The 27,138-nt window shown below is 65.3% G+C and overlaps 9 protein-coding genes across 9 annotated transcripts; 5 read left to right on the plus strand and 4 right to left on the minus strand.

The window, feature by feature from the left end:
* Window positions 1-992: 992 nt before the first annotated feature.
* PFL1_02813 (uncharacterized protein) lies at window positions 993-2,780 on the plus strand (the record flags this gene model as incomplete). Its single annotated transcript, XM_007880327.1, has 2 exons — window positions 993-1,199; window positions 1,371-2,780. 2 exons carry the CDS (start codon window positions 993-995, stop codon window positions 2,778-2,780), a joined length of 1,617 nt encoding a protein of 538 aa, XP_007878518.1.
* Window positions 2,781-3,014: 234 nt separating this feature from the next.
* On the minus strand, window positions 3,015-5,457 carry PFL1_02814 (uncharacterized protein; the record flags this gene model as incomplete). The annotated part of the gene is made up of 5 exons (XM_007880328.1): window positions 3,015-3,502; window positions 3,612-3,693; window positions 3,780-3,910; window positions 4,013-4,169; window positions 4,255-5,457. The coding sequence occupies 5 exons, from the start codon at window positions 5,455-5,457 to the stop codon at window positions 3,015-3,017; spliced, it is 2,061 nt and encodes a 686-aa protein (XP_007878519.1).
* Window positions 5,458-9,371: 3,914 nt separating this feature from the next.
* PFL1_02815 (uncharacterized protein) lies at window positions 9,372-10,833 on the plus strand (the record flags this gene model as incomplete). Its single annotated transcript, XM_007880329.1, has 3 exons — window positions 9,372-9,438; window positions 9,721-9,868; window positions 9,999-10,833. 3 exons carry the CDS (start codon window positions 9,372-9,374, stop codon window positions 10,831-10,833), a joined length of 1,050 nt encoding a protein of 349 aa, XP_007878520.1.
* Window positions 10,834-11,676: 843 nt separating this feature from the next.
* On the plus strand, window positions 11,677-12,569 carry PFL1_02816 (uncharacterized protein; the record flags this gene model as incomplete). Its single annotated transcript, XM_007880330.1, has 3 exons — window positions 11,677-11,948; window positions 12,096-12,427; window positions 12,550-12,569. The coding sequence occupies 3 exons, from the start codon at window positions 11,677-11,679 to the stop codon at window positions 12,567-12,569; spliced, it is 624 nt and encodes a 207-aa protein (XP_007878521.1).
* A 470-nt stretch (window positions 12,570-13,039) lies between these two features.
* On the minus strand, window positions 13,040-15,629 carry PFL1_02817 (uncharacterized protein; the record flags this gene model as incomplete). The annotated part of the gene is made up of 4 exons (XM_007880331.1): window positions 13,040-13,124; window positions 13,177-13,329; window positions 13,466-15,179; window positions 15,299-15,629. The coding sequence occupies 4 exons, from the start codon at window positions 15,627-15,629 to the stop codon at window positions 13,040-13,042; spliced, it is 2,283 nt and encodes a 760-aa protein (XP_007878522.1).
* Window positions 15,630-16,504: 875 nt separating this feature from the next.
* On the plus strand, window positions 16,505-18,219 carry PFL1_02818 (uncharacterized protein; the record flags this gene model as incomplete). Its single annotated transcript, XM_007880332.1, has 7 exons — window positions 16,505-16,530; window positions 16,618-16,628; window positions 17,213-17,258; window positions 17,397-17,401; window positions 17,507-17,595; window positions 17,709-17,790; window positions 17,918-18,219. The coding sequence occupies 7 exons, from the start codon at window positions 16,505-16,507 to the stop codon at window positions 18,217-18,219; spliced, it is 561 nt and encodes a 186-aa protein (XP_007878523.1).
* Window positions 18,220-18,614: 395 nt separating this feature from the next.
* Window positions 18,615-19,636, minus strand: PFL1_02819 (uncharacterized protein; the record flags this gene model as incomplete). Its single annotated transcript, XM_007880333.1, has 3 exons — window positions 18,615-18,677; window positions 18,781-19,010; window positions 19,156-19,636. 3 exons carry the CDS (start codon window positions 19,634-19,636, stop codon window positions 18,615-18,617), a joined length of 774 nt encoding a protein of 257 aa, XP_007878524.1.
* Window positions 19,637-20,513: 877 nt separating this feature from the next.
* PFL1_02820 (uncharacterized protein) lies at window positions 20,514-21,628 on the plus strand (the record flags this gene model as incomplete). Its single annotated transcript, XM_007880334.1, has 3 exons — window positions 20,514-20,731; window positions 20,847-21,165; window positions 21,308-21,628. 3 exons carry the CDS (start codon window positions 20,514-20,516, stop codon window positions 21,626-21,628), a joined length of 858 nt encoding a protein of 285 aa, XP_007878525.1.
* Window positions 21,629-21,817: 189 nt separating this feature from the next.
* Window positions 21,818-24,527, minus strand: PFL1_02821 (uncharacterized protein; the record flags this gene model as incomplete). Its single annotated transcript, XM_007880335.1, has 3 exons — window positions 21,818-23,927; window positions 24,023-24,317; window positions 24,392-24,527. The coding sequence occupies 3 exons, from the start codon at window positions 24,525-24,527 to the stop codon at window positions 21,818-21,820; spliced, it is 2,541 nt and encodes an 846-aa protein (XP_007878526.1).
* Window positions 24,528-27,138: the final 2,611 nt, after the last annotated feature.

Below are 27,138 nucleotides of genomic sequence, written 5' to 3' on the forward strand. Positions count from 1 at the left end.
AGTGTCGCGGAGGCAACGGGAGATTATCAGCAAGGGGCAAGGAAGCTTACGAGTGCGCCGACGCCGACACCGGCAATGAGCGAGGGGATGGAGCGGGTCTTTGCGAACCCGATCAGACCGCCTACGCCGCAGAGGCCGGACATGGTGAATGCGATGTGCTCAGACATGGTCGTGTGTTGGTGTGACTGTGGCAGTGGCAGTGGGTGGGTGTTGGCGGTGATGGTGATGGTGTCAGTGCAGAGACAGGAAGAGCGAGCGAGGTGGAGGAGGAAAGGACGAGGTCGAGAAGCCAAAGACGCCGCTCCGTGGCCGCCCCCAAACCGGTACCGGGGCCGGGACCGGGGCCGGAGCCGAGCAGGGGGGGCCAAAGGTGAGCCATGCATGGACCAGCTCCTTCGTCGTTCACCGGTGGGCCCCTCCCCGCCGCGCCTGGAAGAAAGCGACCGGGGCGGCGGGGGGGGGCGAAAATCGGGCGCAGCCAACAGCAGAGCGACAGCGTGGCCTGCTGGCCTGCCTGTTGGCGGGCCTCTGCAGACCAACGGCGGCCAGGCCCTTCTTGTTGCCAGGCGGGCCCAGGCACACGCCGGAAAGCCGTCTGGTCAGGCCAGGCCAGGTCGAGGCCAGGTTCAGGCTGGAGCCAGAGCAACGTAACGCCGTCCGCCCGCCCACTGCGCCCAGCCCAGAGGCAGCTAGGTCCTGCTCTGGTCAGCCAACGAAGCCTTGTCTCGTGGTGTGCGTGCGTTCGAGGGCCGACCTTTGCCAGACCGCATTCGCCGGGCGGTGGGGCCAGGCTGACCTTTCCTTCTCGGGTCGGCCCGCCGCCGAGCCAAGCAACGCTCCTCCGTTCGTACCCTTTCCCTCTGCCCTCGTCCCTCTCCCCATATCCGTCCCTCCTTATCGCCACCACCCTCGCATTGTCGCCAAGACCTCGCCGCACAGCCTCCGCCACCACCACCACCTTAGACTCCGTCGCCGTCGTCCGAATCGTCGCAATGGCCACCACTGAAGCTGCTGCTGCTGCTGCCCCCGCCGCCCCGGCCACCGAGGCCAACGGCTCCAAGCCCCAGCACCAGCGACCCCCGCCCAACCCCGACGCCGTAGAGATTGTCAAGCAGTCCGGCGGAAAGCCCGACGCCGCCGACAACACTGCAAAGCTCGACGCCATCAGCAAGCAGATTGAAAAGGTCCAGAAGGAGCTCGTGAGTTCGTCGCTGCTGATGGCCGTCCCCGCCCTGCCCTGCCCTGCCCTGCCCCTGCCGGCTGTCGCGTTGCGTTGCGTCGCGTGCGCTGGACCTGACCATCGTCCCATGCTCCTGCTCCATGCTTCACACCCTGTCTTCTGCTTGCTTGCCTCTTGTGACGCCCCGCAGAACCAGGTCCGATCGCTCCTCTCGGGCGCCGGCCCTTCCAAGGACTCGCCCGCCGGACAGCGCCGTGCCCAGCTGCGCAGCGAGCTCGACGAGCTGAGGAACAAGCAGGCCGGCAACAAGGGATCCCGCGGCAAGGTGCTCGACGACCTCCGCGCCCTCCAGGATGGCATCGCCAAGAAGGTCAAGGACCTCCAGGCCGCGAAGTCCAAGGCTCCCTACAAGACGGTCGAAGACGTCGACGACCGCATCCGACGCCTCGACCAGCAGGTCGAGGCCGGCAGCATGAAGCTCGTCGACGAGAAAAAGGCGCTCGCCGAAATCTCGCAGCTGAAAAAGGGCCGCCGCAACGTCGAGGCGCTCGCCTCGCAGCAGGCGTCGATCGACTCGGACCGCGCCAAGGTCGACCAGCTCAAGGCGACGCTCGACGACCCAGAGAGCAAGGCGCTCAACAAGCGCTACGACGAGATCAAGGCCGAGCTCGACGAGATCCAGAAGGAGCAGGAGAAGCAGTCGGGATCGCGCGGAAAGCTCCTCGACCAGCGCACCGCCCTCTCGGCGCAGCTCGACGACCTCTTCCAGCAGCGCCGCGACCGCCAGGCCGCCTTCCGCGCCGCCAACGACCACTTCTACCAGAAGCTCAACGCCGAGCGCGAGCGGAGGATGGAGAAGCAGCGCGCCGAGAGGCAGGCCGCCGAGGAGGCCAAGCGCAAGGAGATTGAGCAGCAGATGCGCGAGGACGCCGCGCTGCCCGCCTTTGCAAAGGAGATTGAGGACTGCGACGTGCTCATCAACTACTTTAGCTCAAAGGCCGGCGCCAACGCCGCCAAGGCCGAGTCGGCCAAGGCGGACCAGGCCGCCGCCGCCGCCGCCGCCACTTCGAACCCCGTCGGCGGCAAGGCGCTCAACATCCGCCAGGTCAACGCCGACGACATGGTGCCCAAGGGAGCCGTTCTCAAGAAGAAAGACGACGAGGCCGAGTCGTACTTTGTCGGCAGCGGGTCCAAGTCGAAGAAGAACAAGAAGCAGAACAAGCGCGGCACGCCCCTCAACCTGGGCGGAACCGACGAAAACAACGGCAGCACCACCAACGGCGCGGCGGCATCACCGTCGTCGGCGGGGGCAGCGGCGACGGCAGGCGGAGCGCTGCACGTGCCGCTCGGCACCCTCTCTGCGCTCCTTAGCCTCTCGATCCCGCCGCCGGCCAACGCGGCCGACGTGGGCCGCGTCGTCGAGAACCTCAAGCTCAAGCGCGAGTACTTTGTCTCGAACCAGCAGCGCGTCACGCGCGAAAACATTGAAAAGGTCGAGCGCATCCTGGCAAAGTCGAGCATCAAGGACCAGCCCGCCGCCGGCGCTGCAGGCGACAGCGTCGAGGAAAAGGACAAGACGGCCGACGCCGTCGAGGCCTAGACGCGCGCAGCGACGCTGCCACCTACCCCTCGTCCACTCTGCCGATCCTCTCTCCCTCCCTCCAAGATAACGGGCGCATCCATATCTCCCCCTGCGGCCTCTGCACAGTTTCGCTTGTCTATAAACGCCGTATCGACGCCAATCCCACCTTCGTTTTGTCTCGCTCCCGCCCCCGTCGCATCTGAACCCACCTAGGGACGAGAGGGCTGGCAGGGACCCGACCCGACCCAGCGCCTACGCGGACGGCGGCTTGATGCGGTCGAGGATGGCCTTGACGGCGCTGGGGTCGAGTTTGTGGCGTCGCTCGGCGGTGAGGAGGCCATTGACCTCCTGTTCGACGTCGGCGAGCTGGGTATAGCAGAAACCCTGCACGACGCCGCCGGCGACGAGCGCGGCCGTGAGCTGGCCAAACTGGTCGAGGAACTGGGCCTGGTCCGCCGCCTCGCTGTATCCCCACCCTGCAGCGCCGCCCTTGACGGCCAGACCGCCGTACTCGGTTACGAGGATCGGCAGAGGCAGCGGCAGCTTCGACGAGGAAGTCGAAGGTGCGGCGGTGGGCCCCGCGACAAAGATGGGGTGGCCCAGCACCTTTTCGCGCAGCGCCGCGGCGCGGTCGGCGTAGGATGCCGCCAGATCTGCGGCGGGTCGGTAGTCGTGGATAGTTATCAGGTCGGTGCACACGTGCTCCCACCCGTCGTTGTCGACGACGGGCCGGGTGGGATCTGCGCGATGCCCCCGGCGAGACCGGAGCGGGGGAGAGGTGAGTGTCCTGCGGATGCGGATGCGGATGCGGATGTTCGCGCTCCTCGATGTGCCCCAGCGCAGACTCACCGAGCGACTTGGTGAGGTGGTGCAGCGACGCCAGATGGGCGCGTTGCTGCGCCGAGACGCCCAGCGCTGGCACGCCCCACGACTACCGAACGGGCAAAAGCGTGGCAAACGAGGTCAGCTCAGATCAGTCCGGATGGCACCGGGCCCGGCGTGCCAGCACAGACGCACCTCGTTGACCGGGACCCAGGCGACGATGCACGGGTGCGAAAAGTCGCGGCGGATCACCTCCATCCACTCTGCGATGAAGCGGCCGACGTACTTGGCCGAGTACTCGTACGCGTTGGCCATCTCGCCCCAGACTGGACGAGGGGACGGGATCAAGCGGTCAAAATTGGACGGTTCAGCGGTTGCGCAGGTCACGGATGCGATCTGCGAGCGGGCAGTCCCCGACGCGCACTCACCAAGGAAGCCCAGACGGTCGGCCTCGAAAAAGAAGCGCGGATCCTCGACCTTCTGGTGCTTGCGGCAGCCATTGAAGCCGAGCTCCTTTGCCCTTGTGATGTCCACCTGGAAGGCGTCTTCGCTCGGCGCTGTCATGCCGCTCTTGGGCCAGTAGCCCTGCAATAGCGAGGAAAGGATGCGGAAAGGTGAGGGTCAGCGAGGGGCACGGAAGACGGCTCCAGCGATGCCGTCCAGCGCGCACCTGGTCCAACAGGAGCTTCTGGAAATAGGGCCGATGGTTGAGGCAGAGCCGGCCGCTGTCGTCGACCGAGACCTTCCGCATGCCGACATAGGTGAAGATCTTGTCTATGAGCATTGGCACGCCGCCTTCCGGGTCGAGCGTGTAGCTGACGGTGAGGTCGTACAGGGTCGGATGCTCTGGCGACCAGAGGGCCAGGCCATCGTCCCAGGCATCTCGGTGCACTTCGGGAGGCAGCACGTCCTTGGAGTATAGCGACGGTCGGAAGCTGCGCGATGGTTGTGTACCAGCCGATCGTACGTTGACGACGAGAGAGCAGCAAGAAGACTCGTTGCTAACCGCGATGGCCGCTGAGGTGCACTTGTACCCATGCAGGCTAGCTTCGACCTTGATCCAGCCCCGGTCCGGACCATGCTCGAGCCCCTGCAGATCGACATCAACTCGGACTGTGCCAGAGTCGATGTCGGGCGTGGTGGCGACGTGGGATATGTGAGGTCCCGGCACGGCCTCGAGCCAGACCGTCTGCCAGATTCCAGTGGTGGGCGTGTAGAAGATGCTCTCGGGCGCAGCATTGCCGTGCTCGTCTTGCTTCCAGTACTGCTTGCCGCGCGGCTGGCGGAGGTCCTGTGGGCTGTCGCGAGCCTCGACGACGACTATGGCCGCCTCTTTGGATGTCAGGGAGATGTCCAGCTCGGCGCGGATGTCGGCAGAGAATCCGACGTGGCCTCCTATGTGGTGGGCCACCTGGCAGCCGTTGACCCAGACGCGGGCCTCGTAGTCGACGGCGCCGAAGTGCAAGAGGACCCGTTGCGATCCCTCGCCCACCAGCTGCGCCGTATCTTCGTAGGCGATGGCCTTTGAGTACCAGACGGCCGGGACAGCGGTTGTCTTGTGGACGCTCGAGAGCAACGTCTGATGGGCGAACGGAACATTGATCCGGGCGCCTCTGGGCGCGATTCCCGCCCGGTCGAGCCCGAGCTTGATGATATCGCGTCGCTCTTCGGGGGTGCGAGGAGCTTCAGCACTGAACGCCCAGTCTCCGTTGAGGTTGAGTTGGCAGATGCGACCGTCGTCGTCGTGTCTGGGATCGGCCCCCATCCGGACCATGCGAGGCCGCGGATGGGATTTACGGAGCCGTTGCAGCGTGGCCCGGATAGCACTCGCGATGTCGTCCTCGCCGATTTCGACGCGCTGTCTCTTGAGCATCTTGGCTTGCCCTGCTTCGGTGGTGACTCAAACGACGGCGGTGGGGAGGATATGGCGGTGGGTTGGTAGGAAGCCCTAGCGACCAGGCCAGCTGGCGGGGGAGGTGGTCCGAGCGCAGGGCCCCGCACCGTGGCGCCTTTGTCGCCGGCCTTGTCGCCGAAAAATCGAGAGAATAAAAATAAAAACCAGGACCGATGCGGACCCGGGCCCCTCTGAGGTGACGACGAACGCGAAGATCGAGCTCTGGACGCCACCCGACTCAGCTCGCCCGCTCGAGTGACTTAGCTTCACATCCTCGCGCCAAGCCCTGGCCAGCCCGGGCCTGGCCTGCCTGGGCCACTCCCACGTACTCATCCCGAGGTGACGTCGACGGCAGCTCTCTAACGACGAGGAGGATCATCGCATCTCTCTACGGCTGGCGGTGGTGACGCCGACTCCATCGACCACGGCTTCTTTGTCCGCAAAGATCGGGGCGGCCAAAGCGGTATGCGTTGGCGACGTACGCCACCTCCGTCGGGGCATGACTGCGCAGGCCAGCAAGGCGGTCGGAGCGCTCGATTCTGCCCCAACCCTGATCACGCCGAGAGCCCCATCTGTCCCGGCCGCAACAACGAGTACCTATCCGCCTCCTCGACGTGTACCTAAGCAAGCAGGGCGCCACGGCGTTGAAGGCAGGCAACGATGGATGACCATCCCGGCCTGTCACGAGCACGCACGCACGACGCCTCTTCTTGCTCGCTCAACCTGCTTGCTTGTCGGTACGGAAGAGGCCGAAGCAAGAAATAAAGCAAGCAAAGCCTTAAATTGCGAAGCGAGGTGCTCGCCTCGCCTGCATCCTGCCTTGCCTTTGCATTCGAGACCGGAACGCTCGCCCGCCTGCTGCTGTGGCAGCGCATGGACCAGAGGACACCCGCGCCTCGAGTCAGGCTATCCCGGACGTTCCGTTATGCTCTCTTGCGAGGGCGTGATAGGTCCGCCTGCGAGCACGCTGCGGTTCCTGCACCGCCGCCGCTGCCGGCCGGGGAATGGTCGAAGGCCACCACGGCTTCCTCTGCAGCCTCGTCGCCCGCGTCTGTCCTCGGTTGAGTGGATGGTCGAAGAGGCAGACAGGCAGGCCAGGGCGTGGCGCGGGCTGAAGCCAAGACACACAGGGCAGCGTGGCGCGAGGTAATAGAGCAGAAAGCACGAAAGTCTGGGCCTGGGCCTTTGGCTCGACGCAGATAGGGTATTCGCCGGCAGAGACTGAGGCTGCAAATTCGAACTTGGACCCCGAGGCCCCAGCCAGGCCCGACCTTGGCCTCGGCCGCGCCTTTTCCGCGCCCCGCGGCGTCTTTTTCTTCGCTCGGATCGCCCGTCCCGCTCGGGCCACGGCGTGCCATAGCGGGCTTGACAGGCGGGCGGGGGCGATCAAGTTTTCCGTCAGAGCGACAGCGTCCGCTACCGTATGTACATACCGTACGACGCGGTACAGAGTACGGCACAGGGATACGGTGGCGGGCGTCGGTGGCAAGATTGCCGCAGCGAGGCCTCGACACCAGGTGAAGACCGGAAGCAAGCGGCTCAACCTAGGCCTCTTCGACCTGCATGCCACCTAGCCTACTGCCCCGGAGAAAAGCAGGCAGGGTCGATTGTTCCGCGGAAACCTTCTCCAGCCTGCACGCTCTTGCAGCAGGTGGGGCCCCCCGGCCAGCGGGAAGCCGCACCGCGCCGCTGTACTGCACCAGAGACAAGCCAGAAGCTCAGCCAATCGGGAAGCGTTGTCCCAGGTGGGGCGTACGTTGCAAGCAGCCTGCAAGCCGCCTCGTGTCCGGACCAATCCTCAGCCGCCCCGCGTTACCGTACCATTCTTAGATTGCTCTCGACACCGGTACGAACGAACGTGTAGGCAGGCAGGCATGCATATGCCTGCCTGCCTCAAGCCGACAGAAGGAGGCGCGGTATGCTGACTCGGGCGCGCCCGGAGAGGCAGACTAGGCAGTCCGCCTGGCCTGCCATCGTCGGCCCGCATCCGAACATTCCTTCGCGAGATGGGCATCTGGCCGATCCTCGGCCGGACCAGGCCGAAACGTGCTCCTCGGGGGTTGCGCGAGCACAGCGACAGGTAGGCGGCAAGGTGAGCGGCGGCGGCTCGAAAGGTGGCTCAGCCAGGCCAGGCCCGAACGACGACATTTTTTTCTGACAAGCGCACGCGTCGCCGGACCGCATGCGAGATACAGGAAGAGGCAGGCAGGGCAGGGCAAGGTCAGGGGGAAGACGGTGTTCCGACGCCACCAGAGCACGTACGGAAAGGCCAGGTGAGGCGGCGTCTCGACGTGTCTGCGACCAACGAGGCCGCGCCCTAGGCGGGGAGCAGATGTCGCTGGCGAATGAAGCCTCGAGGCTGCCCCCCTTTGGCCGCTTGGCGAGCCTGCGGAGAATGAAAAACCGCAGGCCAAGCGACGGCGTTCAAAGGAGGCAGCAGGCAGGCAGGCTGGTAGGCGTGCGGTCTGTACCGCCTACGGTACGCTGCCCACAGGCACGCTGCACGCAGAACCCGCGGGGACTTGAGCAAGGGGAGGGAAGCAGCCTACCCTGGGGCAAGCGCAAGAGCGACCAAAGCAAGCAGAGCAAGCCGGCCTGCGCCCAGCCAGGCCAGCAGGCCAGACCCGCCCAGCCTCCGCCCGCGCCGAAGGGTAGGCAGGGTGAGGCGGCCAATCCGGTCGCGGCCGACGCTCGAGTGGCCTGCCAGCTAAGGCGTGGCCTCCTCTGGCCAGCACATCTGGAACGGTCGACTGGCAGGGCCGGGCCTTGGCCGCTTCGGCCGTGCTCGACCCTCCTGCTCGCGGTTCAGTCAGAAGCCTTTTTTCCTCTCCGTCTGCGATCCTCATCGATCCCCTGACTGAACGGGACGGACACGGAATGACGAAAGGGCTGGCGATCCCAGCAGCGGGAGCATGATGGATGATGTGTGGTGGTGAGCGCAGTGAGCGCGTCGATGACAGGCGGGATCTCGTCCAGCGGCCTGCGATGTGGAGTTGTCTCCAAGGTCGTCGACGCGACGGTCAGGCCGGCCCAGGCGGCTCGGCCGGTGGTTTGGTTGGTGGAGCCTGGCCTGGCCAGGCCAGCTGGCAAAACGGCGAGCAGGCGAGGCGAGGCGAGGCGAGGCCAAGCCAAGCCCGCCGGCCTACGCTTTGCTTTTCTTGGGGGCTGGGAGGTGCGCGCCAGCAGCGAGAAGCGGGCCCCGCATTGGCCCCGTTGAGTCAGAGAGCGGGCGGGGGGGAAGGGCCATGGCACCGGCGAGCCAGCAGGGCACGCACGCACGCACGCACGCACGCGCGGGGAGGAAGGAGGCAGGCGCTGGCTGGCTCGGTGGCTGGCTCTGGGCGGCGACGGCGGCGCATTCGGCATCTTGGAGACCGCCATGAAAATCGTGGGTGAATCAGGAGAGGGCGACGGCGACGGCGAGCAGGCGGTCGAGCCCCTCTCCCGCCCACTGCCCGCCTCACGGGCCAGGCCCAGGCAGACGGGGCGGGGCGGGGCGAGGCGAAGCGGAAAAGGTGGCCGGCTTGGGGTTTTCCACGCAGCACCGCTTGGCTGTGTGCGGGGCCCAGGTGGCAAGCCACAGGCAGGCGGGGGCGGCGAGCGACGGCGTCTCTCTCTGTCGCTCCCTCTCCGCCCCTCTCTGCTCGCCCCCCGCGTTGCCCCCATCGCCTCCTCTGCTCCTTGCCCGCTCCGGTACAAAAGGCGACGCCTTCCCCTCTCCCTCCTTCCCCGACCCTTTTCCTCTCCATCGTCTCCCTCTTTCTCAGCCGTCGCCGTCGCCTTTGTCCGTCGCCCTCTATACCACTGCCCTTCTCCCGTTGCTAGCGACACCGTCGACGACCTTGGCCCTCGCCCTCGCATTTCACTCCTCTCCCTCAACAATCTCGACCACCATGTCCGCCTTCGCCTCCACTGTCAGGTCCAGCCTCGCCCGCGGCCTCTCGGCCCGCGTTGCTCAGCGTGAGTGCTCCCTTTCCTTCCGATGGCCGCGCGCGCGTCCCTGGCTCTCTGGGTCTGCTCGCCAGACCACGCCTCCGAAGCGGACCGTCCAAGGCGAGTCTCGGCGCACCTACCGCAGATGCTTCGCCTCGTCTTCCGGGCACGGTCCTTCTTCTCTCTTCCGAAGTGGGCCCGTGCGCCGGAACTACGCGGCCTCTGTCTTGTCTCGACCAATCTAGCTTGCACGTCGAGAGCAGCATGCTGATTCTCATCCATCCTCGCCCCTCGACTTGCATCGCGCAGCGTCGATGCTCTCCCGGGTTGCCACCGCGGCTCCCCGCAACTTCTCCGTCTGGGCGCCCAACAACATGGTCCCTTCGGCCGTCAAGCCCGCCGAGCAGGCCAACCCCGGACCCCCGCCTCCGGTCGAGAACATCGGTGTCGACGCTGTGTGAGTGTCAATCCTGACGATGCGTGCGCGTGGCATAGCAAATCTTTGCGTTGTGCATCGCCATCGCCTTCTGGAGCCCACCCGCTGACCTCGCTGCTGTCTGCTCTCTCCCTGCATTTGTCCCCCACAGCCTGCGCCAGAACCCCAACAGCCCCGACAACCACACCACTACCATCTTCCAAGAGTTCTCCCTAGAGGGCAAGACGGCCGTCATCACTGGTGGCAACGGTGGTCTCGGTCTCGAGATGGCCCTGGCCTACGTCGAGGCCGGCGCCCACGTCTACGCCATCGACCTGCCCAAGGAGCCCTCGGAGGAGTTCAAGATTGTCGCCGACCACTGCCGCATCATGAACCGCCACCTCAAGTACGTCTCGGCCACGGTCACTGACCACGAGGACATCAACAACGTCATGGACTTCATTGTCAAGGACTCGGGCACCGACTCGCTCGACGTCTGCGTCGCCGCCGCCGGTATCCTGCAGACCTACGCCGCGCTCGACTACCCCGCCGACGAGTTCCGCAAGGTGTTCGAGGTCAACACCACCGGTGTCTTCCTCACCGCCCAGGCCGCCGCCCGCAAGATGCACGCCAACAAGAATGTCTCGGGCTCCATCATCCTGATTGCCTCGATGTCCGGCTCGATTGTCAACCGCGACCACCACTGGGTCGCCTACAACGCCTCCAAGTCGGCCGTCCTCCAGATGGGCCGCAACCTCGCCGCCGAGTGGGGTCCCAAAGACATCCGCGTCAACTGCATCAGCCCCGGCCACATCCGTACTCGCATGACGGCCGCCTACCTCGACACGAACCCCCACCTCCTCGCCAAGTGGTCGAGCTCCAACCCCCTCGGCCGCCTGGGTCGCGCCCACGAGATCCGCGGTGTCGCCGTCTGGCTCGCCTCGAGCGCCAGCTCGTTCTGCAACGGCTCCGACATCATCGTCTCGGGTGGTCACAACATCTGGTAGACGCCGTCGTCACACCTGGCGCCCTTTTTCTCTCTCTCTCTCTCTCTCTCTCTCTCTCGCTCTCTCTCTGGGGTCGTGGATACGCACATGGGCGGTCCACGACGGGGTCATCCATCATCATCAACACAAATGCAAACCCAACAAGTTACGCCGCCCCCTTTCTCTCTCTCTCTCTCTCTCTCGCAATCTTAGAGGTCTTGTTGTCGAGGGACACTTCACAAACATACCAGCTGCTGCCTCCCGCTCGCTCCCGGTCTCACTCCGCCATTCCCCACCTCCTCACCTACGCACACACACACAGTCCAACCCGCGCGCGCGCTCTCTCTCTCTCTGTATATAAACTCTCTGTCTCTTGATTCAGTGGGTCGCATCGAGCAGGCCGGGCGCAACGCCTGCTCGGTGGATAGCAAACGAAAAGGTGAATACGACATCGAATCCTGCCTGCATCGTTCACGTTGCCTGCGACAAGAAACCGCCAACCGCGGCGGGTATGCAGGCCCCGGCTGCTGGTCTCCGCCTCGGCGTTTTGGCGCGCATAGACGGAGTCAAGTCCGTGCGCGAGGGCTCACGACGCTCGAATTTTTTTTCGGGCCAATCGTTTTTCGGCCGGCTGAGCGAACCACGTAAGCAGCGAGGGATTTGCTCGAACCTGAGCTGGGCCAGCCAGGCCTGGCGAGTCAGGGTCGCTTTCTTCTCGGAAGTGGGCCGGTCGGGTTCCTTTGCCTGCCCTGCGAGGCAGCTCTCCACAATTTCTCACACACCACCTACTCGTCACTCATCCCCGCCACTTCCTTCACCTACGTCGACCCACCGACAATCAGAGAGATGCTCAGCAGATCGACAATGATGCTCGCCCGCTCTGCGCGATGCGCGGCGGCGGCGGGGTCCAGCACCAGCACCAGCACCAGCGCCAGCACTGCCTCGACGTCTCGCCTCGTCGTCTCGCGCGTGGCAAAGGGCGAGGGGTGTCGATCCCTCTCGTCCGTGGCCGCCCCGTCTCGACCGGCATTGCCCCTGTCATCGCTGGCTGCCAAGGTCGGCCTAGCGAAGAGGGCGTTTCACACCACACCGACACCGAGGCATGGCGGCATCGAGCGGCCGGCTCCTGGAACCGGGTGAGTTGAACGGCGGCGATAGTGGGTCTGCCGGAGGGAGGGTGAGCGTGCTGCTAAGACCTCCGGCTTCCACCCTGCCTGCATCCCTCGGTCTCTTGCTCGAACCGCTTTCCCGCACCCGCGATGGTGCCGGCACGACCCCGACAGGATCAAGCTGACCTTTCGCGACTCGAAGGGCAACGACATCAAGACAGTCGAGGCAAACGAGGGCGACGACATCCTCTCGATTGCGCACGAGTACGACGTCGACCTCGAGGGCGCCTGCGAGGGCTCCATTGCCTGCTCGACGTGCCACGTCATCCTCGAGCCGGACGTCTACGACCAGCTCGACGAGCCGTGCGAGGACGAGGAGGACATGCTCGACCTCGCCTTTGGCCTCACGGATACCTCGCGCCTCGGCTGCCAGGTCAAGCTCAAGAAGGAGCTCGACGGTATGGTCGCGCAGCTCCCCAGCGCCACCAGAAACATGTATGTCGACGGTGAGTGTTTCCCGTTCGTTGTTGTTGCCGCTCGAGGCAGATCGAGGGCGACTCTGGGCGCCTCGGTCTGAGTGAGGCTAGAGCTGCAGCTGACCGGTCGATGCGCTTTGCTCTTGACACAGGCCACAAGGCGGGCCACTAAGGAACAGCTCCACGTCCCTTATCTATTCCGACACAGCAGCCGCAGCGCGCGCCGTTCCTTTCAGCCACTCGTGCAATGCCATTGATCACAGCCCACATCCTCGCCGCTCAGCTCAGCTCATCGTCGCGGAGTTGGATCGCACTGAGTCCGCCCGGGCACTGGCGCATCGAGGCAGACGTGGCTTTGGCCCATCCCGCGGTCCCGGTCCCTCGACATCCTCGCTCGTGCATGACGGGACGTGCCAGAGCGTGCGATGCTGGCGGGCCCGCTGTGAGACGGTCGTCGAGGCAGAGGCGAAACACGACCCATCGCGCACATGCACACAGCGGAAAGCAGGGGGATCGACAAGCTATCGCTGCTGCTACTGCCCCACCGAGTGGCTTCTAGGTTCATCGCATTTCATCCCGCCCACGCAGGGCGCGCTGCCACCGTGCGACAGTCCGCTCTCCCTCTCAGGTCTACCCGACCGTCTAGTAGCTCCTATTGGACAGGACGTGGTCCGAGGACGAATCGAGAAAGGTAGGAGGTTCGAGGTCAGTCACCGTCTCCTGCGTTCTGCGAGGGCGGCCCCCACCATCCGTCTGGCCCAGGCCCGACGCAAACTCACCTGCCGAACATGGTCCACCTCTTGGCGTCGACGCCGCACTGCGGGCACTTCTTGCCCTTGATGTCCGGGAACTGGGCCTGGTCAAAGGGAATGCAGAGCGACTTGGCTCCCATCGACGGGGCCCGCTCGTCGGCCGCCTCGTCCTGGCTCGCCCTGGCGGCGGCAACAAGAGGGAGAAGAGGAGGGGGGGAATGGTCTCACGGTCAGCATCTCGTTTGAGTTCTCGAGGACCCGGCACCACGGCATCGCTTCTTGGGCATGGTACGGCACGGCACGGAACGGCACTCACGTCCTTGCGCTCCGGTTCTTGATGGCGTCCTCGCAAGCCTCGACCTCGCACCACGGGATGACGACGTGGCACTTGTCGTTGAGGATCTTGGTAAAGTCGTCCCACTCGGTGCACACCTTCCTCCTGGAGCGGTACTCTGCGTCGGCGCGCGCAAACATGTCGTCGTGGATCTGGTCGAGGAGCTTGGCGATCGAGGCCGGCAGGTCCTTCTGGGCCAGCGGCGCCTTGGCCTTGTTGTCTCGGCGCACTGTCAGGACGCTCTGCTTCTCAATGTCCTTGGGTCCGATCTCGATGCGGATCGGCACGCCGCGCAGCTCCCAGTCGGCAAACTTGAAACCGGGGCTGTAGTTGTCGCGCAGGTCGGCCTTGGCGCGGATGCCGGCGGCGCGCAGCTGCTTGGCGGTGGCGTCGCACGTGTCCATGATGTTGTCCTTCTCCTGCGCCGTCGTCTTGGCCGTGATGCCGCACGGGATGATGACGACCTGGATCTGGGCCACGCGCGGCGGCATCACGAGGCCATTGTCGTCGCCGTGGACCATGACCATGACGCCGATGGTGCGGGTCGACAGGCCCCAGCTGTTCTGCCAGACGTGCAGGCGACCCTCCTTCTTGCCGCGCAGCTCCTCGGGCGCGTTGGGGTCCTCGACCGAGATGTTGAACATCTTGGAAAAGTTCTGCCCGAGGCAGTGCGAGGTGCCGCCCTGGATGCCTCGGCCCGTCGTGGGGACGAAGCCCTCGACGGTCGTGGTGTAGTAGCCGCCGGCAAACTTCTCCTTCTCCGACTTGACGCCGGGTACGACGGGGACGGCGAGCAGCTCCTCGTAGACGCGGCGGTAGTGGTCGAGGATCTGCATGACCTCCTTGTCGGCCTCCTCGAGCGAGATGTGGGCCGTGTGGCCCTCCTGCCAGAGGAACTCGCGCGTGCGCAGGAAGGGCTGCGGGTGCTTGAACTCCCAGCGGACGACGCTGTTCCACTGGTTGAGCTTGAGGGGCAGGTCGCGGTGGCTCTGGATCCACTTGGCGTAGTAGGGGTACATGACCGTCTCGGACGTGGGTCGGATGGCGACGGGGCGCTCGAGGTCGGAGCTGCCGGCCTTGGTGACCCAGGCGACCTCGGGGGCGAAGCCCTCGATGTGGTCCTTTTCCCTCTCGAGGACGTCGGCCGAGACAAACATGGGGAAGTAGCAGTTCTCGACGCCCATCTCCTTGATCTTGGCGTCAAAGAAGGCCTGGATCGACTGCCAGACAAAGTAGCTCCACGGCTTGAGGATGTAGCAGCCGCTGACGTCGTAGTAGTCGAGCATGTCGCCCTTCTTGAGCACCTGGGCGTACCACTCGGGGAAGTCGCCGTCCTTGCGGACCGTGATGCCGATGAGCTCGGCGTCGGGGATCTTGGCGGCGTCGGCGGCCTTCTTCTTGGCGGCGGCGGGAATGGGGCCCTGGGTGGCGCCCGGGTTGGAGGCGGTGGAGCTCGAGGGGGCAGAAGCCTTGGCGACGGGGGTCGAGGCCTCGGCCTTGAGCTTGGAGAAGTCGACGACCTCGACCTTTGCGCCGGTGCTCTGCAGGTACTTTGCAATCTCGGCACCGGTCATGAAGAGGGTCTGGTCGGCGGCTGCGGCGTGGACAGCGAAGGAGTCAGAGGAGGTGGCGAGCGCGGCGTCGAGGGCGACGATCAGAGGGCCGGCGTTGTTGGTGTTGATCGAGAGGGGCGAGACTGTCGTCGGCATAGTGGGGTGAGAGCGCAGTCACGGTGCGAGGGAGACGGGCAGGCGGTCAGCTACGAGTGCGATCGGGTCTGCGAGCGCAGAGTGCTGAGACGGCGCTGCGACTCACCGTCGTCCTTTGTTGCGCCGAGGAACTCTTTGAGGAGCTCGGGGGTGGCGAGGCGCATGTCCTTTTGGTTGAGGTGCTTTGCGAGGGCGTTTGTGTTTGTCTCTGTGTCGTCGCGGGCGATGACGACGACGGGGGTGGGAGCGGCCGACTTTGCCGTCTTTGGCTTAAAGACGAGCGTCTTTGTGTACTGCTGATTGCCCGTAAGGCCGACGGACTGGGCGACGTCGGAGATGGCCTGCTTCCACGAGTCGGGCGACGACGAGGCGGCATGCTTGACAATCTTGTCGGCCTGGATCGAGAGGGCCGCAAGGGCCGAGTTGATGGCGTCCATGTCGGCTGGCTGGCAGGCGAGAGAGCCAAAGGCAGGTGGATGGGTGGTGGTCGGTGGTGGTCGTAGTAGAGGCGCTTGGCAGATGAGGGCCGGTGGAGGTGACGAGGCGAGGCAGGGGCCAAGAAGGATTCCAAGGTGGTTCGGTCAGACGGGGTCCTGCTAGGCAGAAGGTGTTGGCCTCACCGTAGTCCGTACGACTCGACTCGACGCTCCTCGGCTGAGCGCGACTTGGGCCAGGCCGCCTGGCAGGCCCCAGCTGGGAAAAAAGCTTCTTTCGCCGCTTGCTCGCCGCTCGCCGCTCGTTGCTGGCAGCCACGCGCGCACAGAGTCGCACGAGTGAGAAGTGGGCGGGCGGTCGGTGCGCTTGTCCCCGCACACGACACCCCTCGCCCGCTGGCTGGCCTGGCTGGCCTGCGCCTGCGCCTGCGCCTGCGCCTGACCCTGCCTGCCCACCCACCTCCTGGCCTGGCCTGGCCACGCCCGCAGCCCAGCGGGCCAGCGCCAGAGCGCAGCAGACCCCGTCAAAATTTTCCTCCAACGCGCACGCAGCGAGGAGGCAGATGGTCTGGCCACGCCAGGCAGGCCCCCGGCGCGGCTCTCAGGCCAAGCGCAGGTGGCCAGGAAACACACAGAGAGAAAGAAGGCGGCGCTCAACAAGGCGCAAGCAGGCAACAAGCAGGCCCGGGCAGCTCTCAACAGCGCAGGCCCCCCAGCCGCCTGGCCTACTGCCTGGCCTGGCCGCCACGCCGCCGCTGCCGCCACCGCCCCTCGCAACTGCCTCGCCGCCTCGCCTCACCATCCGCTCCACCAACTCCTTGCTACTCTCTCCATCGTCCCATCCCCCTTGCCACACCTCAACCTTACATATCTCCATAATGTCGTTCTCTCGTGGATGCTACAAGTGAGTCTGGGCAGTCGAGGCTCGACAACGGGCACGCGCCGAGAATTCCCATGCTGACGTCTAGGCGCCTTCCTTGCTCTCCAACAGCTGCGGCCAGCGTACGTGTCATGTCTCCTCCTAGGCGTCCCTTGCGCCTGCGAAAACGACGGCAGCATGGACGTGCTTGGCCTGATGACGAGGTCACGGCGGTGGTCTCCGCTGCTGCACAGCACCTCCCTTGATGGGACGGCTCGTCCCAGAAAACGAGGGGCGATCCTGTGCTCAGCGGCGCTACCGGCCTGCCCTCGTCGCCTGCCTCGCTCGTGCCCATGCGCCTCATCGTTGGATACAAGTCCTGCGCTGCTCGGCTCCACACCCCTTCTTGACAGCGGCGGGGGCCCCGATACGACGAAGAGGGCCGGAGAGAGAGAGAGAGCGAGGAGAGAGAGCTGACGAGGAGATGATGATGACTCTGGTCACATTTGTTTTCTACCAACCTTGCTACCTCTGATACCCTGCGCAATTCACTTTGTTGCACGCCCCGACCCCATCTCGCTCCCTTTTCCCCTCTCCTTGCCCTCGCGCTTGCTCGCTGCTCGCACTCCCCGCTGCCCTTCGCTGCTGCTCACGCTGCTGTGCCGTCGCGCCGCCATGCCTTCCTTGGTCGCCTCCCTGTCGATGTCAATCCACGGGCGCAATACAGCCGGCCACAACGCCGCTGCCTGCCCCACCGCCGGTAGCCCCACCTGGTACGTCGACGTCCGACCAGTCACTATTGGGTCCTGGTCGATACTCGGCCGCATTCCGTTTGAGGCCAACCCCTGACGATGTTTGTCTGCACCTCGAACGTCTTTCCATCGCTTACCCCCGATGCTCGACCCGAACAGCTACAGTGAGTTGCTCGAGGATGTTGCACAGTCGTCGCTTCGCCGCGCCCGCGTCTGCCAATCTCCTTGCTGATCCGACTGCTCCTCTGCCGTATTCTTTCCCTCTCCAGACTGCGGTCAGCAGGGTCACGTCTCCGCCCAGTGCGGCATGGAGGCCCAGCCCAAGTCGTGCTACCGCTGCAACGAGGTCGGCCACATCGTGAGCATTGCCCTCCGACCGCAACCGCGACCGCGACCGACTCCACCGTCGTCATTCGGCCTGCTGACATGCTTCGCCTATCACTCTCGATGATCTTCACTCCTTGCTCCCAGTCCCGTGACTGCCCCAACGCTCCCCCTGCCGGCGGCATGGGCATGGGCATGGGCGGTGGCGAGTGCTACAAGTGCGGCCAGCGTGAGTAGGCTAAGTCGTTCCTCCACACGGCTTCGTGTCTCTCCTACGGGAAATAGGCTCGGACCATGACCGTCGCTGACACTGCTCTACCGCACCCTCATCCTGCCTTGACCTTGCTCGGCTGCAGCCGGCCACATTGCTCGCAGCTGCCCCACTGCTGGCGGCGCCTTTGGCGGTGCTCGTGGCGGTTTCGGCGGCGCCGGCGGCCGCACCTGCTACAACTGCGGTGGCGTTGGCCACCTGAGCCGCGAGTGCACCTCGGCCCCCAGCGGTGCCGGCGGCAACATGGGCGGCGGCCAGCGATGCTACAACTGCAACGAGACTGGCCACATCTCGCGCGAGTGCCCCAAGCCCCAGACCAAGAGCTGCTACAAGTGCGGCTCGACCGACCACCTCTCTGCTGGCTGCACTGGTGAGGCCACCGCCTAAGTTCGGTCCACCACCGGTCCACCTCGCGCGCGCGCACGCGCCTTCCCCCTTTCTCTCGCTATCCGGAGGCCCAGCGTGTCTGACGTTACGACACGGGCAGCGCTCTGTCTTGTGACGGCTCGCCTCGACGCTGCGCAGCGCAAGAGTGGCAAAAAGAAGCATCCCTGGCTGTTTCGACTGGCGCAAATCTCTGCAAGAAAAAAGACCAAAGTGACCCTGGCGTCACTCTTCTCCTCTTCGATGCCTCGGCTCGGTATCCATCCAACCCATCCTTATCCTCGATGTCCTGTACGATAGGCTGGCCAGGCGGCAATTCCCATTCTGTTGAACGGCAGGCAGACAGGCATGCCAGTGGCAGGTTGTGCACGGTGCGGATGCGGATGTGGATGCGGGGTTCAGGGGATCTTCTCGCCGCGGTAGCGCACGACGTGTTTGTCCGGGTCCATCCAGAATTTGACCTGGTGGTAAGGAGTCGAAGCGAAGAGCAGAGGGTGGGACGAGATGGCATGAGCGGGAGATGTGGGAAGCGACGACGAGGTGCGCAAGCGGGCCGGGACTGACCTTGATCTTTGGATCGTCAAACACGGCAGCGGACGCGGCGGCGGCGGGGTCGATGTCCTGGTGTGCTGGGCAGCAGTGCCGATGGTGATGGTGGTGGGGCGATGCCGAAGGCTGTACGTCGGGGGACGCGTTGGCTTGGTCGGGGTGCGGAGCGACGAGGATGGGTACGTTCTGACCGCCTCCTCCCGCAGCGATCAGGTCGGGTGGTGGCGGAAAGGGGCCGAGCTTCCCTGTGCATGAGGTGGCGTGGGCCAACAGTGAAAGGGACCACGTCAGCTTAGCCCAGCAGGTTTGCGGCATCCCTCAAGACGAGCGAACCGGGAAGGCGGCGACAGACGAGCCAACCATGCAAGGCGGGACGAACGAGAGACTCACATCCGCCCGCCTGGGCCTTGGAGGCCCTCTCGTCCCTCCTCTGCAACTCTCGTTCAACCTTTGCCTTGGTGAGTGCCCTGACGCGTTTGTCAATCTCGTCTCTCCTCTTTCTCTGCTCGTACAGCTCCAACGTCTTCTTGGCCGCCTGCTCCCGTTTCAGCTCACGCCGTTGTCGGGTACGCTGCTTTAGGCGCTCGTCGACCGCCGCCTGTCTGCATCTCTCACAGTCGCACTCCCCCTGTCCCTGTCCCGCCTGCGATGGTGGTGTCGAGGCGGCAGAGGGGCGCAGCGTGATGCTGATCTGCGGGAGGTGCGGGAGTAGAGCGTCGGGGACGAGGACGAGGAGCAGGCCCAGGCTGCCGAGCAGCGACACGAGGACGGGCACCGGATCGCACACCACGGCGGCGAGGACGACGCTGCACAGGACGATGCATGCCAGGAGCGCGTGTGGGTCGAGCGGATACGGCCGAGGTGCCGGCATGATTGAGCCGCGTTGGGACGAGACGAGACGAGTCGGGACGGAATGCGGTGGATGTGAGAGGTGGGGTCAGAGGGGAGGCAGCGGTGGATGTTGAGCGGCGACGGCCTGCCTGCGCCTGGCGCTGTCTCTGAGGCGCTTGCTTCTCTACAAGGGGCGAGATGGCAATGCGGGGCTGGGAAAAGGGGGGTGCGGGTCGCCACCCTGGCCGCACCGTCTGGCTCGTGGGCAAATGAAGCGGCCTGGCACGCATATCGACGTGGGCCTGCCGTTGTGCCCGCCGGCCGCCGAGGCGTGGGGTCGACGATGTTGCTGGCGCCGTCGTCGCTCGTTGCAGCCGCATTCTAGCAGGGTGGCGCGGTGCTTGTGGACCGGACGAGGCATTCGACGCTGCTGGGCGCCTGGGTGGCGTTGGTCAAGGCGGGGCCAAAGTCGCAGAGCGAGGCCGGGGCCAGAATATCCCTTTGGGATGGGATGGCCTGGCAGAGCGTTGAGCCCCCACACGCCCAAAAGGTGGAGGGGGCTTGGCCAGGCCTGCCACGCCCGATCACTGCTGGGCTGCGCGTCGAGAGGCCGGGGCAGGGCAGCCGCAGGGCCCCGCTGGAAATTACGCGGCGCACCAACCACCACCTGCCCGGCCGGGCCTAACCTCGCTCTCTCTCTCTGACCCCATACCTCGTTGTCGTTGCCTTTCGGACCACTGCCACCTACCAGCCTACTCAACCGACCTCTACCGACCACCGCATCGCCACCTCTTCTCCCCGCTACACCCTCAGCGTATCCCTAGCAGCAGCAAGCACCGCAAACCAAACCACCAGCAGCACCAACCTCTCACCATCACAACCCTCTCCCCCTCCACACCACCACCACCACCACCACCATGTCCGTCCTGGGCTACCCGGGCGCATCCGTCCGTCCCGCCGCCGCACACCCGCACCAGGCCCGTGGCCCCGTCGGCCACCAGTTCTCCCCCTACGACTCCAACGGCGGCAGCATCGCCGCCGTCTGCGGCTCCGACTTCTGCGTCATCGCATCCGATACTCGTCAGAGCACCGGCTACAACATCCAGACCCGCTACAAGCCCAAGGTGTTTCGTCTGTGAGTCTGCGCGCCGGGTAGCAGCAGCAGCAGCAGCAGCAGCAAGTCGCGAGTAGCAGCACAAGGACGCATGCTGATCCTTTCCCCATTTCAAACTCTCACGCCCCCCGCACAGCAACGACAAAGCGACGCTAGCCACTAACGGCTTCGCCGCCGACGCCGAGGCATTCGTCTCGCTCATCCGCCAGCGCCTCGAGTGGTACCGCCACGCCCACGGCCGCTCGATGCCCCTCCACTCGATCGCACGCATGATCTCGACGATGCTCTACGGCAAGCGCTTCTTCCCCTACTACGTCTACAACATCCTCGGCGGCCTCGACGAAGAGGGCAAGGGCGCCGTGTACAGCTTCGACCCCGTCGGCAGCTACGAGCGCGAGTTTTGCAGGGCCGCAGGCGCCGCGCAGAGCCTCATCCAGCCGTTTTTGGATAACCAGGTGAGCAGGCCGGAGTGGGGGAGGGGGCGGGCGGGCCATCGCCCAGCGCACACACGAACTTCGGCCGGCACGCTGACATGCCCCGTGCTCCCGTTTCTTGTCGTCCCAACCCACTCTCCCCTCCCCCCACCGCCCACGGCAGATCATGTTCCGCAACCAGGTCTCGACGCCAGAGCGGCAGGTACCGACACCAGGCCAGATGACGCTGCCCGAGGTGCTCAAGATTGTAACCGACTCGTTCACCTCGGCCACGGAACGCCACATCGAGGTGGGCGACGGCCTGGAAATCTACGTCGTCCGCACGCCCACCAAGCTCGGCGCGCAGGCCGTCGGCGCCGCCTCGGTCGACCTCGCCGCGCTCCCTTCGGCCGTGCCCCAGACCGTCGACGAGGCCTACGGCGGCGAAGACGAGCAGGAGGACGGCGCCGTCATGGTCATTAGACGCGATCTCAAGCTCGACTAGACCGGTGCGGTGCCGTCGATCCTTGTCGTGCTATCCAGCTCGGCTCGGACTCGGCTCGGCTCGGCTTTCAGGACGACGCAGCAGCAGAGTGGCCGGCAATGACATTGACATTACGATGCCGGGCTCCCCCGTCCTGCCCTCTTGAGCGAAAGCTGGTGCGTGCGCGGGACGGCTTGCAAGGTGCGAAGTCTATGCCTGCTCCTCGCCGCCCTCGTTCTCCTCCTCCTCGTCGTCGTGCTCGACGACCTCGTAGCAGTCGGCCGACGCCTCGCTCTGGCGCAGGACGCCGAGACGACACCAGAACCGCAGCGCCCTGACGGCATCCGCGCGCTTCTCGACGCCCAGCTCTTGGACGACGAAATCGACCGAAAGCGTCTTTGCTGCCCCCTCTTCGACTCCCTCTCGATTTGCCTCTTGCTGCTGCTGTTGCTGTTGCTGTTGCTGATCAGCGACAACCGCCATCGACGAGGCCGAATCGACGCCAACAGTGTTGGCGGCGGCGGCAGCGGCGAGTTCGACGACGCTCGCTTCGAGCAGCGAGCACTCGACGCTACACTGCCGCCCATCCTGCATCGTCACCTGCACCTCGACGCTGCCGAGGTGGTGCAGCCACTCGAGCCGCCGCATCGCCTTGGACGTCTTGAACATGTCGCCGTACCGTTGCGTCGCCTCTGCAAACCGACGTGGCAGCTTGCCAAACTTGGCCCCCGAGCTCCCGCTCTCCGCGCCCACCCCTGCTGCTGCTGCTGCCGTTCCCGTCCCCGTCCCTGTCGTGGCTGTGACGGTAGTCGCAGATGGCGCCGCCATGGTAGAGAGGTCCGGCCAGAACTGGCGCGAAACGACGAGCGGGTGCAGCGCATCGAGCACCTCGTTGGTCCCGCGCTCGCGCTCGCGCTCGCGCCCCTCGTGATTGAGCTCGGCATAGTTGCGCCGCTGCCTCTCGACCTTTTGGTGCACGCCCGCATCGACGCGCCGGCTCTCGGTCACGTCGCCCAGCATGACGTCGCACTTGCCCATGTTCTTGTCGCCAAAGCGCTTCTTGAGGATCATGTTGTTGCGGTACTCGCGCATCGCCCGGTAGCCCCGGATCCGCACCAGCTGCTCGGCCATGCTCTTTTCCAGCGCCAAAATGAACCCGGCACGGTCGTCAAAGATGGAGATCAGCATGCCGATCATGTCGCGCGACGTAGACAGGCGGTACTCGCGCCCCGCATCGACCGGCTTCGGCTGCCAGTCTGGGTCCTGGTAGTCCGAGTCCGACGAGTCCGAGCCCGACGAGTAGCCGCCGTTTGCCTGCTCTCCCGCTCCGGTCGAAGCCGTTGCGGTGGCGGAGCGCTTGCGGCTGCCCTTGGGCATCGACTGCCGGCGCCGGCGTCGTCGGTGCGTCGCAGACGTGTCGGCCTCGTCGGCCGACTCGGCGTCGGCGGCTTCGAGCTCGTCCTTGAGCAGGGTAAACTCGGGATCTTCGCCGAGCAGCGACGAGACAATGACCCGGATCGTGTCCCTGCGCGCGCGCAGATATCGGCGGAGCGGCGAGACGACGCGCGAGAGGACCACGCCGGACGGATCGACGTCGCGCAGGGCCCGCACCATATGCACGTAGATCTGGATGATGTCCCTCGTATGAGCGCCCGGATGCAGCAGCCGGGTCTGCAGCGCCTCGGACAGCGCCCGCGCGACGAGGAGCCTGTCGCCGGTCTGTTGCAGGCTCGTCTGGAGATCCTCGAGCGCCGGGATCGAGTCCGGATAGATGGCGATCAGGTCGAAGAGCTGCGACGCCCGCACCGAGCACAGCGTGCGATCCAGGTGGTAGTCGAGCCGGCGCTCCCAGGCGCCCTCGTCCGACAGCTCGTCCTCGACGATCCGGTCGGCTTCGTCGCAGACGTCCATGGCATCCGCCTCGGTCGACGCGGCGTGCTTGGGAGCGCACCGCTGCAGGATCGATTGGAAGCGCGGCTTGGCCTCAGAGTCGAGCCAGCGGACGAGCCGGTCCCGTGCCGCCTCCTCAAACTCCCAGACCTCGTCGTCCTCGTCAGCCCCCTGGCCGTCCAAAGCGGACGTGACCTTGCGGGAGACTTCGGAGTGGAGCACGCCCGTTAGCAGGGTGAGGAGCATCGCCGATAGGCCCAGTGCTTCGGCGCTCGACGCCAGGCGGTCGATGTCGGCCAGGGACTGTGGGCTTTCCTTGAGAGGAACCGCGCGGGCGAGAAAGGTCCTGACGTTTTTGAGGACTCTGTCGTCGATGTGCAGCCTAAGCTGCGTGTGGAATTGGAGCAGAAAGCGCCGCGCCCCGGTCGCACTGCGAGGAGCAACAGAGCAAAGATGAACGCGGTCAGGATTGAGTCTGATCCAACGCGGTCCCGATCAGGTCCTCGAGCAGCAGCACCATCTCACCATTCGATCAGCCCGCCGGGCAGTAGCGGCGAGGCCCACGCGTGCATCCATCGGGCGATGCCTTCGAACGTGTTTGCGACCTCGGTCGACGCCTGCGCGGGGTCCTCTTGACGAAGCGGTGCCAGTAGCTCTTGACACACGAGCGGGAAGGCGGCGTCGCATTTGTCTGCATACCACTCCACGAGAGAGTCTTTGATTATCCGGGAGCGCGATCGGACGTCCTTGGAAGAGGTGGCGATGGGCGGGTAGCTGGAGCTGAGCTGTTCGAGTGCCTCGGATGCTCGCGGTAGGGGCACTAGGATCCAGAGGCGGCCGGTCGGAGTCAGCCTTAGTGGGGAAAGGGCGATATGCGGACGCAAGGGAACTTACCGGCTCGCTGAGCAGCCCAGTCGTAGGATGCGCAGGATGAGGGGTGGCGGGGCTCGAGCAGCTGGCGGATGGTGGCGTGGGCATCGGCTGGCGGTCTGGCCGAGATGGCGTATGACCAGGCGCTGGCGAGAGTCATGCCGAGCAGCGAGGCGGCAGCGGTGGCAAGAGGACCGCCAAAGGTTGCAGGGCGCAAGCAGAGGTCGTGGTGGTGGTGGTGGTGGTGGTGGTGGTGTGCCACCAAGCAGAGAAAGCCAAAAATCCACGATTGTAGGCTTCGGCCTCTGTGTTGAAGTGGAGCAAAGCGGGTCGATGTGTTGGTCTAGCCAGGCCTGGCCGCGCCTCGATGGCCTGGCATTCTCGGTTCCGAGCGCCTGCTCCTTGGCCTACCGTCACGCCGCGCTTGAGGGAGACGCGGGTGGGACGCGAGCCAGACGTGGCAAGCCTGGCCAGGCAGACACGGCAGGCAGGCCTGGCCAGGCCAGGCGGGGTCCTGCAGCTCGGGGCGCGGATCTGGAACGCCGAGGCCCCGCCACTCTGCACGCCTTGTCCTGGGCCAAGCGATGGCCTTCCGAACGGCTATAGACCAAAGCTCAGCTGTCATCGCTTCCCGCCGCTCTTCAAGCAACACACATCAACAAAGCCCCCGGTCGTTTGCACACCATAGGCACGAAGCACAGCAAACATCAGATACCTACCGGTGATGGCCAGTCGTGGACAGGCAACGGCCAGCTACCGGTAGACTGCCTGCCTCATGTTGTTGACCGCCTGGCGGCGTGCTTGAAATGCAAGGGGCCCAGCGACAGGAGCCGCTAGCGTGGGAGCCACTTTGCCGCCCAACGAGCGCCATGCGACGGCCCGATATCGTCCATCCGCCCCTCGTCCGTTCGAGGTAGATCTGTCCATCTGTCGACGGTAACTCTTGCTCGTCGTCGACACACCTGCGCCTCCGGCTGCGGGTGCCATGCGGATGGCCGCTACCGCAACCGGTCGCCACCCTCGAATGGTGTTCTTTACACACTCTATCTCTGGTACCAGCTGTGTAATTACCCGGGCGGCCGGCTGTGTCTCGACCTGCTTGCTTGCTCGGGCCGTATGCGTACGCTGCCATGTTTCGACTCAGCGCGGCCTGGCCCCTCGCTCGCAGGCCGTCCGTCGGCGGATGCGCGTCGAGAACAGGTCTGGCTGAGTTGCGGTCGTCGTACCGGATCGCCTACAGCAGCCTGCCTGCTTCCTTTGGGCCCTTGATGGATCGTCGCTCCCGCTTCCGTCGATCCGAGGCGCAGGTGCCGCTGCTGACACCTGACAAGCAGCAGGACGTCGTTGCGTGCGTCGAAGGGAGCCATCCCCTCCCAGCTAACGTTGAATCCATGAACTCATTCACAACAAGCCTCTCCTCTGGCACTCCGGCTTCGCTTTCGAGGTCCGCAGTCCGGGACTGGATGGACAATTGGGCAGTGCCGCACTCTGTGTAGGAGATCAAATGCGTTCAGGAACTGATCGAGGCCTGGCGTTTGATTCGAGAATCGACGAGACCCGAGGATGTCGAGGGCGTCTTCTACCGGTTTGCCCTGGCTGGCCTGCATACATATATGTACACCTTTGACGACGCCCATTGCCGCCCGCAAGAGTCCCACGCCCGCTGTGTTACCCGGCGCGCCGACGCCCAGCCATGCTCCTGGTCGATCCGTCTCTCCGCTGTCCGTCGATGCTGGCCAACCAGGCGGCGGGAGGCAGGGGTCGCTGTGCCTCCGCGGACGACGCGCGAACTACGGCCTCGCCGTGTCCCGGGAAGCACGCCTGCTTGCCTTCGATCGCCGCTCGCGGTGTGATATTCTTCTTGTCCTACGGAGGTTGCACAAGGTTCGTCGACGCAGGTGCGAGAGCGACCGACGGTCAGGTTGTTCCGCAGACTTAAGCTCGTCCTACCTGAACCTTGCGAGCAGAAGCCGACAAGCTCAGCGATCCAACGTCGAGGTCGAGCTCGGTCGGGGAGGGCAGCACGTCGACGCCCCAAGGCTTGCTGGAGGTCCAGCGGACAGTGCGCTCGGCGGACGACCTTGCCCCTGCGCTCGGCGATACCGTATGAGCCAGCCAGCTGGGCTCGGACTGCGGAACGCCTTTGCAGCTCCTTCGAGGATGGCAGGCAACGGACGACTCTACCTACCACACCCTGTCCGAAGACGGGAATGCACGCACACCGCCCGTACATACAGCAGCCCCAAAGTATCCGTCCTCTCTGCGATCATACCTACCTAGACCGCCGTCCGGGCAACCGTCGGCCCTGTTCGGACAATGAATGAGGGAACGTGTAATCACGAATGGCCGCCATGGTCGAGCCTCCGCTGCGCACCAAGATAGAGGGCAAGCAAGCAAGCGGGCAGGCTTGGTGGACATCAGCATCGCCTCGACCATGACGGCGCCAGGCCGAGCTAATGCGCCAGTCTAGGTTGCGCCGGGCGTGGCTGAGCTAGTAGCCAACAGATAGAGCATCGACCTCTGGCGTGCATCTGTCCCACGCCCATCGCGACGTGGTGTCGGCCCAAGCCCTGGCTACGGAGGCAGGCAGAGTTAGGCGGGAAGGCGGGCAAAGTAGCTAGTGCGCCGCGGCGGAGGAGGCGGCGGCGTCGCCGGCGTCGGCGCTCGCTTCGGTCAGGGCAGGCAAAGGCAGGCAGGCAAGCAGGCAGGCGAGGCCGGCGTGGCTGGCAGTCGTGGCTGGCGTGGCAGTCTGGCTGGCCCAGGAGAGCGTC

The sequence above is a fragment of the Pseudozyma flocculosa genome (genome assembly GCF_000417875.1).
Source record: "Pseudozyma flocculosa PF-1 unplaced genomic scaffold scaffold00008, whole genome shotgun sequence".
Taxonomy (NCBI): domain Eukaryota; kingdom Fungi; phylum Basidiomycota; class Ustilaginomycetes; order Ustilaginales; family Ustilaginaceae; genus Pseudozyma; species Pseudozyma flocculosa.